General features: G+C 40.2%; 1 protein-coding gene across 3 annotated transcripts in view; it reads left to right on the forward strand.

The window, feature by feature from the left end:
* GRM5 (glutamate metabotropic receptor 5) overlaps positions 1-12,435 on the forward strand; it is a 512,152-nt gene that overhangs the window by 406,691 nt on the left and 93,026 nt on the right. For all 3 annotated transcript variants that reach the window (XM_042906834.1, XM_042906835.1, XM_042906836.1), the window contains exon 4: positions 8,680-8,926. In XM_042906834.1, the coding sequence (XP_042762768.1) occupies positions 8,680-8,926 (247 nt within the window). The remainder of the gene's footprint in view (positions 1-8,679; positions 8,927-12,435) is intronic.

Genomic DNA, 12,435 nt, shown 5'->3' on the forward strand with positions numbered 1-12,435 from the left:
CTCATGATTCTGGACACTTCAAATATGATGTTATCTTAGATAGAAGGGTGATTAACAAAACAAAACAAGAAATCAGCCTGGTCAGCGTCAGGCTGCAAGTTGGTGCCCACCGTCTCTAGGCTGCGGTTCTACTGTCAGCCCAGTTTTCAAAGCCTCTGCAGTTTTCTCAGAGCTTATTGCTTATGCGCCTGGTGCCAGGAGTTCATATTTGACTTTGTAGGATCACTTTCTTGAGCTCCCCCCTTCCCAGTTTCCCTGACATTTTTCAGCTCTCTCTCATCTCCGTCCTGATCCTGTGGGTAGAAATGTGCAGCTTTGGTGTCTACCTCTGTCTTTCACCTTTGTCCCTTTGACTAGATTACCACGGAAGCCACCATTTGGGGGAGAGGCTAGGAGAAATGAAAAAAGCATTTCCCCACACTCTTGAGACACAGTTCCTTTGGTCATGGAGAAGGGCTCCCACCTTAAAGTACAGCAGCTTGCCCCACTACCTCTGCAGGGCTGCCTGGGGCTCACACAGACCAAAACAAAAATAGAATTTCCTCCACTCTCTCTGACTCATAGCGAGCCCCTTTCCACTCTTCAGACCAGAAATAGAGGACTTCTCTTGGCGATCCCTCTGCCCACACCTCAGATTAGCCCACAGCTCCATGTTTTGGGGCTACCTTTGCACCCAAGCCTGGAGATACTGGAGGGAAAAGATCCAAGAATCTCACGCATGCTTCAGTGGTGTTTTAAATTCTGGTTTCCTCCCCCAACCCACCTGTTACCATTTACTTTTCAAAATCCTCTGAAAACTGTTCCAGTCATTCTGTCCAGGGTTTTTAGCAGCATTCAGTGGGAGAAATAGGGTGGAGAGGGCTTATTCCATCTTGACTGGACCAGAATTTTCTCAAGTAGTTTTATTAGGTGGTGAAAGCCCATGAGATTGCTTAAGGGGATTGTTTGGTCCACCTGGCAGATCCGTTTATAAACTGGCAGTATTAGTTTTGTTTATCGTTATTCTACAAAGGAATGACTGCTCTTGTAAACTGATTTGACAATCTGGAGACCAGACCTGGTATTTGGTGACATCCTGTCATTCATCAGGCCACATTCATGTACCTAAGATATATTACTAGTACCAATTATATGTCAGGGGCTGTGCTAGGCACAGGGGCTACCTGTATGAATGACACAGAATCTCTGTCATTGAGGAGTCCACAGTGTACTAGAAACCAGCCAAAGGTCACCACCAGTGCTACAAGAGGACAAAGCAGAGCTTTAAGTCTAGACCAAAGACATAGGCAAATAGGCAACTTGTGTATAGGGTGATCAGTGCTGTGGGCGAATAGAGCAAAACCTTAATTCTAAACTGGAGGAGGGTCACGACCAATTTCTGAGAAGACGTGAGTCTTAGACACACACAAAATAATAAATAGAGAATCTGCAAGAGAGTATGTTCCACATATATAGAGCGAAATGCACAGAGGCCCGGATACAAGGGAGAAGAGTTTACAATGTGACTACAAGAAGTTTCGAATATGTGGTATTATACAGTATCATGGATCAGAATTGAGGGGTAAATCAAGGGCAGAAAAGAAAGGTCTGGAAAGTTGGGACAAGGTATTTGGAGTATAATTTGGTTATCAACTGAATGGTTTTAAAAGGAGACTAATAAAATCAGTTTTGTGCTTTAGAAAGACCACTCTATATATCTACACTGGGAATATATAGATTCCAGCAGAACAAGATTAGAGGCAGTAAGATCTGTTAGGAGGCTATTGCAGTAACCCAAGCAAGAAATTATAGGACATTCTGGAACTAATAAAAAATAAATCATGCCATATCCACACAAGGAAACACTGTACAGCTGATAAAATAGTGCAGCACCAGGAACTCAAAAAGGAGTCTGATACCTGAGATAGATCCAGTCTGTCATCTGGTCATGTCAGTTCTGTTTTCAACACGTGTCCTGAATCTGAATGCTTCTCACCCTCATCTAAGCCACCAGTGTCTGTTGCCTGGTCGGTCACATCGGCCACTGACTGATCTCCCCGTTCAATGCGTGGCACAGCACTTTTGATTCCCCATCCCCACCAACCTATTTCTCACACCTCAAATGTACACTAAACCATCAAGTTGCTTAAAATGAAAACCTGGACTAATCCGTGATTCTTCTTTTTTCTTAATACCTCACATCCAACCCATTAACACATCCTATTCTCCCTGCTTCCAAAATATACTTAGAATCCTATCCTAAACTAAGGCACCATCTTCTGTTAGCTTCCTATTTCCACACTCCCTCGGTTTTCCCACCCTCATTCAATCTTCATCCTCAAAATAAATTTTTCAAAATGAAAAGGATATCGTGACATCTCTGATAAAAGCACTCCAAAGTCCTATACTAGGCATCCCTTATCTCATTACCCTCCTTGTCTTAACCTTACTCACAATTCTGGCCTTTCTTGTTATTCCTCAAAACACACTAGGCACATTTGCTCTGGCAAATGCCTCTACTTGTGAACATACATCTTCCAGATCTTTATATTCTGCATATGAAGAAACAAGCCAGATCATTTGTAACAGAACTTGGATCAGGGGCCAAGTAACATAAACCATTTTACTTTATCAAGTGCTTTATAAATATAAACTCAGCTAATCCCTGTATAAATCAATTGCTTAGATATTATTATTAAACCCATTTTTTTTCAGGCACAGAGAGGTTAATGACCTAGGCCAAAGTCACACAGCTAGTACATGGCACCGCTGTGATCCTAACCTGCTGCCTGGTTCCAGAATCTGTACTCCCATTCTTTATGCTCTGCTATTGTTAGTAGTTGACGTATACTCTCTAACACAAAGTACGGTATTTTGCGGATTTCACCCCCTTCTGATGTGTGTAGAGTTAGGGAACAGGTAGAGATAGACAGAGATCTAAGCCTGAGGAGGTAAGAGGCAGGAGAATTACCTAATTAACCAAATTCGCACCCCCATATACAAATACTAAAGCTATTGCGTTAATTGCTTTTAAATACAGCTACCACTACCCTGTGCGCAAAAAGCTAGGCTTGCCAGCTACTGATGGGTCATCTTGATTTCCTTAGTTTCTTCCTCTACAGTGGAAGGAAACAGCTCCTAAACCTCCTTGAGTTTTATGAAATTGAAGCATTTTTAAAGTATTTATTTTGTTGTCACACATTTCAAAAGAGCTCTCTCAGTTACCTAAAGGTGATAACTTAGCCTGGAGCTGCTGCTTCTGATGGAGGGAAAGGCTGGTATGTAGGTGAGGTGGTGTAGGCAGAATTTAAATGTGAATTTCTCTTAATTGCCCCCTTGTTGCATCCTGAATGCTAAAACAGATTAAGATATCCTTCTTTAAAAATTCCTCATCAAACGGACTTAAGGAGATATTACAAAGGTTAAATTTACATTGGTTTTCTTCTGCAGGTTTTGTTTGTTTTTTGAATTTGCAGTTTCTGGTAGTTTGGGTGACAAGGGAAAATAGTTACCAGGAACTTCTGTAAGAGCCTAATGCTGCCCACGTAGGTCAGGTGTTTGAAGATGCTCAGTAACAACAAATGATACAACAGACTGTGCACAGACACATGAGTCCTTTGGTTTCTGAGCTCCTGCTTTTTTTTGGTCAGCTCCTTTTGTGCACTGCTGGGCCCAGATTTTGGGCAGCGTTAGCGGACATTATTGGAAGGAACAGAAGCATAGCACTTTCCAGGAAGGATTCAATCTTGTTACCAGTTTGTTTTCCCTCACTTTATCTCTTAAGTAGAATACTTTTTAGAGGTGATACAGTAATATCGTGCAGGGAGTATTTCTAGAGAAAGCAATATAGTATAGCAAAAAGGGCACCGATCTTAGTGTTAGAAATTCTTGTCTATTTTTGATTTTTATATCCACGTAAGCCTTGGAAAATCTACTTAAATTGTCTACACCTCAGTTTCTTTATCTCTGCAGTGTGAATACAGGTATTGATGCACATCACTGATACACGCAAAAATTATTTTGAAAAGTGCCAAACAAATGCAAATTTTCATTCTTGCCTCCATTCAGTTCAACAAACAGTTCAGTAACCATGCCCTAAGCACTGTCATTTGATTTACAAATGAATAAGCCTCAAATGTTGCCTTTGTGCCAGTTGCTGTCTATTGTAGACAAGGCAGAAAGAAAAATCAGGAAGGAAACCTGAAACATGACTGCCTGAGAGCTCTACTGAGCATCATATTAGGCCAGACCTTTGGCTTGCTTTTGTTTTCCAAAGTGATGACCACAAAACATGGTGGCTAAAGGGCTTTATGATTTACATTTTGGTACAGTTACTATTTATGAAGCATCTATCTTGTGCCAGCCTCTGTGCAAGGTATTTATGACTTGTCGCCATTTAACAGGTGATTAAACTGAATCTTAGAGAATTTAAGTAACTTGCCCAAGTCACAGAGCTAGTAAGACATAAAGCAAGAATTTACATCTCCCTCTCCTGCTCATAAGAGGAAAAAACAAAATGAGACTCAAACCACCACCTATCTAGTAGCCACAAAAGCAACTATTGCTGACCTCCGATAAGGGTTAGGAGGCTGAGCTGATGTGTGAGTAAGACACATCCATTTAGGGAGTTAAATGGAGGAAGGTAGGAGATGGACTGACGTGGGGACCGGATGTTCCAAATTCTCCTCCCCCTAAGTATGCCCACATTTCTATAGTATGTTGTGCAGGGTGCCTGAGATAGGTATAGAGAAAGTGGTAGGAAGTTTGAAAAAGCAAGGTTAATTTTAGTATCTATAATCATGGCTGTCTTCATGAAGGAAGTCCTCTTGGAGCCTTTGAGAATGGATAGAAATAGTGTTGGTAGGGTCAGGAAGGAAAAGAAAATAGAAAGGAGAGTTAGAAGGGACAGTTCTTTAATTTACTCAACAAATATTTTTTGAGGTCCCACTCTGTGCTAGGCACTATTCTAAGCACTGAGTAGTAAAGGAAACAGGCAAAAAAATCCCTGGCTTCACAGAGGTTACATTTTAATGGGTAGATGTTTTAGGCGATAAACAAGGCAAATACATAATATTTTAGATAGTGGTAAGGAGAAAACTACTGTTGGGAAAGGAGACCCACCGGGAGTATGTGTGGAGAGTGGGACAGAGATGAGATGTAGCCAGGGTTTCCCAAGGTCTCACAGAGAGGATGATATTTGAACAAAGACCTGCACTTAGGAGGGAGCAGGTTCTGAAGACCTCTGTGGCAGAGCCTTCTGGGTAGAAGGAACAGCAAATACAAGGGCCCAGAGGCAGGGGCACACCTGAATATTTGAGAATCAGCAAGGAGGTGAGTGTGGCTAGAGAGGAATAATTCAAATCAAGAGTGTTAGAGATGGAGTCAGAAGCATGAGGGGTAGGATGCCATGAGTCAAGTTCTTGTATGTCTCTGAAAGTCATTGCAAGGACTGTGGCTTTTATTTTCAGTAATAAATGCCACTGAAAAGTTTGATCAGAGGAGTGTCGTGATCTGATCTACATTTTAAGGGAATTTCTATGGCTGTTGGGTTTAAAATTGGCTGGAGTAGGGGAGGAAGGGCAAAGATAGAAAATAAAAACAGTTTAAAGACTATTGTTATAATCTGGAAGAAGGCGATGTATATTAAACCCAGTAGAACAACCAACAAAACTAAAAGGCAACCAACGGAATGGGAAAAGATATTTGCAAATGACATATCGGACAAAGGGCTAGTATCCAAAATCTATAAAGAGCTCACCAAACTTCACACCCAAAAAACAAATAACCCAGTGAAGAAATGGGCAGAAAACATGAATAGACACTTCTCTAAAGAAGACATCCGGATGGCCAACAGGCACATGAAAAGATGTTCAACATCGCTCCTCATCAGGGAAATACAAATCAAAACCACACTCAGATATCACCTCACGCCAGTCAGAGTGGCCAAAATGAACAAATCAGGAGACTATAGATGCTGGAGAGGATGTGGAGAAACGGGAACCCTCTTGCACTGTTGTTGTGAATGCAAATTGGTGCAGCCACTCTGGAAAGCAGTGTGGAGGTTCCTCAGAAAATTAAAAATAGACCTACCCTATGACCCAGCAATAGCACTGCTAGGAATTTACCCAAGGGATACAGGAGTACTGATGCATAGGGGCACTTGTACCCCAATGTTTATAGCAGCATGTTCAACAATAGCCAAATTATGGAAAGAACCTAAATGTCCATCAACTGATGAATGGATAAATAAATTGTGGTTTATATACACAATGGAGTACTACGTGGCAATGAGAAAGAATGAAATATGGCCCTTTGTAGCAACGTGGATGGAACTGGAGAGTGTGATGCTAAGTGAAATAAGCCATACAGAAAAAGACAGATACCATATGTTTTCACTCTTAGGTGGATCTTGAGAAACTTAACAGAAACCCATGGGGGAGGGGAAGGAAAAAAAAAGGAGGTTAGAGTGGGAGAGAGCCAAAGCATAAGAGACTCTTAAAAACTGAGAACAAACTGAGGGTTGATGGGGGGTGGGAGGGAGGGGAGAGTGGGTGATGGGTATTGAGGAGGGCACCTTTTGGGATGAGCACTGGGTGTTGTATGGAAACCAATTTGACAATAAACTTCATATATTGAAAAAATTAAAAAAATAATAAAATAAAATCTTTTTTAAGTAAAAAAAAAAAAAAACAAAACAAAACAAAACAAAAAAAACAAAAAACCCGGTAGAAGTAGATTGGTATGAAGTAGTTTAATTATTAACGGTAGAAAAAATAAGAGTTGAGAAGGTATGAAGGAAAGAGGAGGGAAAAGCGACCCAGAAATATTTGACTTAATACCTAGTAGCATGGAGTTTAGAGTTGAGGGGGGTCGGCAGGGGTGGGGAAGTATGAAGCGAGCCTATGTAGAGAAGAAAATTATGAGAATTGATTACTAAGCCTGGGTCCAGTGCTTAGTCCTTAAATGGAAACGGGATTCCTCATCTTAAACTTATGTCAGGATGAGTTGTGCTGTTTTCTTGGTTTCTCTGCTCAGGGAAAATATCAGCATTTGGGCCAGCAATCAAGAAGGGGGTAATATGCCTCTACAGTTTAAAAAGTCATGAAAAATCATGCTACCTTTAGAAAATTCCTTTCTATCTCTCTTACAGAAAACTTTTTTCCCAAATGACAAGCTCTGTCTTTATTTCAGCTGTCACTTTTGCCTTCTTTCCATGTTCTCCCTATGTGCCTCAATCTTCCCCATTCTTCAGTTACCAGCCCTGGTAGTAGATTCTGCCTCCTGAACACTTCTGCCCATAACCATGGCCTCTACCTAGGCAAGGCCACCTTCAGCTATCATGGGGATCATTGCATCACTTCTTCATAGGTCTTTCTGGCTCCACTCCTGTAGCCCTTTTAATCTTTCTCCATGCTGTAGCCAGATCAGTCTTCCTAAAATAGAAATCTGATCATGCCCCTACCTAAACACTGCAAGGGATCCCAGTGATCTTAAGATAATGTACCTCATAAAGTACACCAATCTCAATGTGGTTTAAGCAGCCCTTCCCTCCTCTACTTCTCTACCTCTCCCCATTCTCTCATCTCCCATATCATGTTCTGAACATTCCAACCTTCTTAAAGTTTCCCAAACACAGCACACTCTATCTCATCTATGAAGCTTCAAACACACTTCCCTCCACTCTTCATCCAGCTGATACTCAGCCATAATGCTCAGCCTCAGTGAGTCTCTGGGTCTGATGCCCCTCCTGACTCAGTCCTGCCTCAGGACTTACCAAACCACACTGCAGTGGCTTGCTGAGATGCTCACGTGCCTTCTTGACTCTAGGGCAAGCATCAGGTTTATCTTGTGCCACGTATGTCCCTCGCTCCCAGCAAGTTCTGAGCAGTCATAAGTAACAGACACTCATTCCATACTGCATCAATAACCTATAACAAATGTTAGTTCTTTAATGAAACTTTTCCAAGAGCTGTCCATTGGAAGGGTAACTCGACATGTGTTACAAATTTATCACCTTCCACCTTTTGCTGTGGTTACATAATTTATCTCTATTATTGAACAAGTTCTTCTTAAGTGCCAAATCCATGCCCAATTTATCATTGTTTTGTCCCTAGATCGTCTACCATTTTTTTATTTTCAGACTCTAACAATTAATTGATTAATGGAGTATAAATGTTATATTTTAGAATTTCCAAATAGGCCAGTTTATGGAGAGCATATGCTTTGAGGTTGCAAGGGGTGCATGATAAATCCAAGCAGGTAAGTTGAGACAAGATGGTAGAAAATATAGTTTGTTTAGCTATGACTTACTGGTTTGGAAGCTGGAGATTTGTTGTGGATTTCTAAACCAAGGAGGTAATATTATCATAACTGAGTATGAAGGAGATTAATCTGTCCTTAAAATAAGTTTATGATACAGAAATACAGTGCTTTCCTGCATCCATCTCCAGGATTGGTAATAGAGGAAGTGAATCTTGGTACTGTTGGGGATTTGGGTCTTTCTTCAAGGTTTTTTGGGGGGAAAAAACTGGAAATAGAAGATAATTATTAGACATACGAATTTGGGACCTCTGTCTTTGTATTTACTCTGGTTCTAACTCTGATAAATTGCTCAGTGAATGCTCAAGTTATTCAGAATCCATGGATATAGCTATAGCAGAATTAAATCTCATAGTTAATCCATAATTTGTTTCTCAACAGGTTCTCTGACTCTGAGAACACATCACGTTCAAGATTCCAAAATGGGATTTGTGATCAATGCTATCTATTCCATGGCCTATGGGCTCCACAACATGCAGATGTCCCTCTGTCCAGGCTATGCAGGCCTCTGTGATGCAATGAAGCCAATTGATGGACGGAAACTTTTGGACTCCCTGATGAAAACCAATTTTACTGGGGTTTCTGGAGATATGATCCTATTTGATGAGAATGGAGACTCTCCAGGAAGGTACTGTTCTGATTCTCTTCTAGACAATAGCACCTGAACAATCATCTCTTGATCCTAAGGTGTCTGTTTCTGTCTTTTGTAGTTATCTCAGCTTACTGGTCATATTTGGCCAGTTCTGACACCAGAAAGTGATGAAAGATAGAGAGGGGAAGCCCCATTTTCTGTAGCCAGGTACATTACTGATGCTGACAACAGACTCTTGGAACCATATTTCAGAGACCTGCACTTAGAGACAGGAGCCTCATGTTATTGTAGCAAATCAAAAGCCAGCCCTGTGGTTTCTCTGTACGTGTTTTCTGTTATTCTCTGTATTCTGCTTTCTTTTTGGGGTCATAGAACTCTTCTGAAACATGAATGGTTCCATTTGTGGTAATTCAGAAATGGGGCTGAGGCGCTGTTACATTGTTTGCTGTACCTATAGTAAGTTATAAGTCATTTTATTTTATTATCCTGTAGCTGGAGGACTTTCTCCTTTCTCGAGGACTAAATTGCCTTTTCCTCTGAAATTCTACCTTTCATTATTTATAGAGGAGCCTGAGAAATATGAACTTACTGTTAATTATAGGTCAGCCTCCAGAGAAGTCATTAGGTACCTAGAACTTACCACTATTCACATCTATCTCAGACTCAAAATCCTTAAGTGACTGTACACATGAGACTTTTAATCCATGAGGGATAATGTTGTTAAAATGGTATTCAGAGTTGTAGCAGGGCGAGGTCTTCACTCTGCCTTACATTGGCACAGTCAGGGTCCTCTGGTCTCCCACTGTAAAATCCCAAGTATTCTTCCAGCAACAGTTTATGCTTGGCATGGTGTCTTTACACTCTGCAGCTGATCCTGCCAAGAGAAGGTTTCATGACTCCATGACTCACACCCCATGTGCCCACACATGTAACAGCCACCTTGGTTCTAGCTTGTTTCCACATTACTGAGGTGAGCTGGAGCTTGTCCCTGACTGCAGCTGTTACCATCTCATAAGCTGAGCTTCGAAGTGACAGTTAGTTCCAAATCATGCAGCCAAGAGCCAAGCTATATATTTTCTCCATTCTAGAGGCTTGAAGAATATTGTTCCAAGCAGGCGCTTTGCCAAGAAAAGCTGACTTTTCATATATAGTTTTCTTCTTTTTGGCTATTCAGTATATCCATGGGGAGTAGGGAATACAAGCATTCTATTAGGGCCAAAGAAAACTTCACGTTTGTTGTAAGGCTTCATAGGGCAGGTCAACCAATGAGCTCAGTCTGTAGCCTCAGGTCAAGGGCTAGTCCCTGATATCTGCACATTTATTTACTATTCTTATGAGCATACCAATCGCACCAACATCAGCTTAGGACTTGTTCCTCAACTTTGATGACTACAGCTCCAATATTCAGAGTTTTCAAGGCATGTACCCAAGCCAGTTCCACAAAGCAGATAGTGAAGAAATGTCTCAGCTCTATTCCAATGGAAAAGCTTAATGGATCAGACAGAACATCACTGTCTCATTCATAATCCTCCAAATTTTCTGCAATAGGGTACACTTATGACATTGGTTCTTATCCTTTTTTAGAACACGAATCTCTGTTAAGACTCAAATGAAATTTATAGATGTTCTCTAAATTACAATATACATAAAATTTTGCAAACAATTTCCAAGAATTCACAATTGTTTAGAGATTCCAGAGTTACAAAATTATAAAGGTTTGGTATTACAGTAACCCATTAATAAATAAATCTGAATTGGACTCTAAGGGCATGAGCCAGATTCAGGAGGATGGTTTCTAACTTTTTATTTTTCCAATTAATCCAGTTCTATTTACAAAATAACTAAACTAATATTAACTGAACATGTGTTCTGAGCCAAACACTTAGCTAAGTCCTCTACATTTTAATCCTATGAGGTAATGTTATCATTCTCTTTTCCCACTCCAGGCTCACAAAGTGAAGCTTACAAAGATTAAATTACTTCCCCAAAGATACAGTCTAATACATGATAGCTCAAGATTCAAATTCAGTCTCCTGGACTTCATTCCTAGCAGTACACAGTAGCCTGCCAATTAATCAACCAGGATCAAAATTTAAAACCCACTGTTTTTTGAGAAATGTATGGGGAGACATTCTGTTGTTATTTCTGTGGAGTAAAAGTTATGGCTCTGTTGGATCAAAGACATTCCAAACTGAGAAATGAACCAGAGGAGCCCTGGGGGTGACTAGGCAGTCCCCTAAAATGCCAGAGTCACAAGAGGAAGATCCTAAACAAAGAAAGCAGAGACAGGTAGCTCACTCTGGCAAACTACTGGAGAATTCACTTCAACCACTGCTTCTAAACCTCACAGCTAATCAGACTACTATTAGTCCACAATTCTTTAATGAAACCTTTGGGACCAGGTATGTTACAGAATTCAGGATTTTTAGATTTATAAAAGGTAACATAATCATATAGTACCACCAGCATGCTGTGGAGCAGGCTTTAATTAACATATTAATATTTCTGTAGCAAAACACACAAATATTCACACAAAGTGTGATACATAGGCTATATGTAGCAAAACATACAAATATTCACACAAAGTATGATACATAGGCTATAAATAGCCCCATTACAGTGCAGGTCAAGTTCTATCACCAGATGAGTTCAGATTGGGTAATGTTTTGTTGCCAAGTGAATTATAAAATAACATAATTTTCAGAGCTCTAAGGTTTTCAGAATTATAGATAAGAAATACAGACCTGGACTACTTACCACCAATGGTATAGATCACAGGTCAGCACACTGTGGTCTTCAGGCCAAATTGAGTCTGCTGTCTATTTTTGTAAATCAGGTTTTATTGGAATACAGTCAGCCTCACTTACTTAGATAATGTCTATGGCTGCTTTCACACTACACTGGAAGCGTTGAGTAGTTTCAACAGAGACCATCTCACAAAGCCTGAAATATTAACTGTACCTTTACAGCCAAAGTCTTCTGACCCTTATATGGAGACCATTGAGAACTAAGGTTTATGAGGACTTGCCACTGCCTGGGACTGAACATAAATGGGCAGAGGAAACATGGAGTCAACATCAGACTAAGTACAACTGACTATTTAAAGCAAAAATTTTAACAATATATTGTGATATTTATAAGCATGGCTGTGTAAAGTATTTGGCAACATGGCATAAAGAAAGGGGGTATAGAATTATACAATGGCAAGTTTCTTATCTACATTAAGTGACACAACATTAACTTTAAGTAGAATAAGATAAATAGAGTGCATATTTAATCCCTTAGCAAGAGGAATAGCTAAAAAACCAACAGAAGACTACTTTAAAATTTTTGATTAATCCAAAAGGTAAGAAAAGAATAACACATGGACAGATGTGACAAAGAAAAAAAAAGACTAGAACACTAGAAATTTGAAGATACTGAGCTGGTTTGCACAATGGTTCTTAATATGTGGCTCTGTCCACGGAGGGTCCATAGAGATGATTTGTTTCAACTTCCTAACTCTCTCTGGGGTGAAAAAACAGTCTCAGAGAAAGGAAGAGGCA

This window comes from Panthera leo, chromosome D1 (assembly GCF_018350215.1).
Source record: "Panthera leo isolate Ple1 chromosome D1, P.leo_Ple1_pat1.1, whole genome shotgun sequence".
Taxonomy (NCBI): domain Eukaryota; kingdom Metazoa; phylum Chordata; class Mammalia; order Carnivora; family Felidae; genus Panthera; species Panthera leo.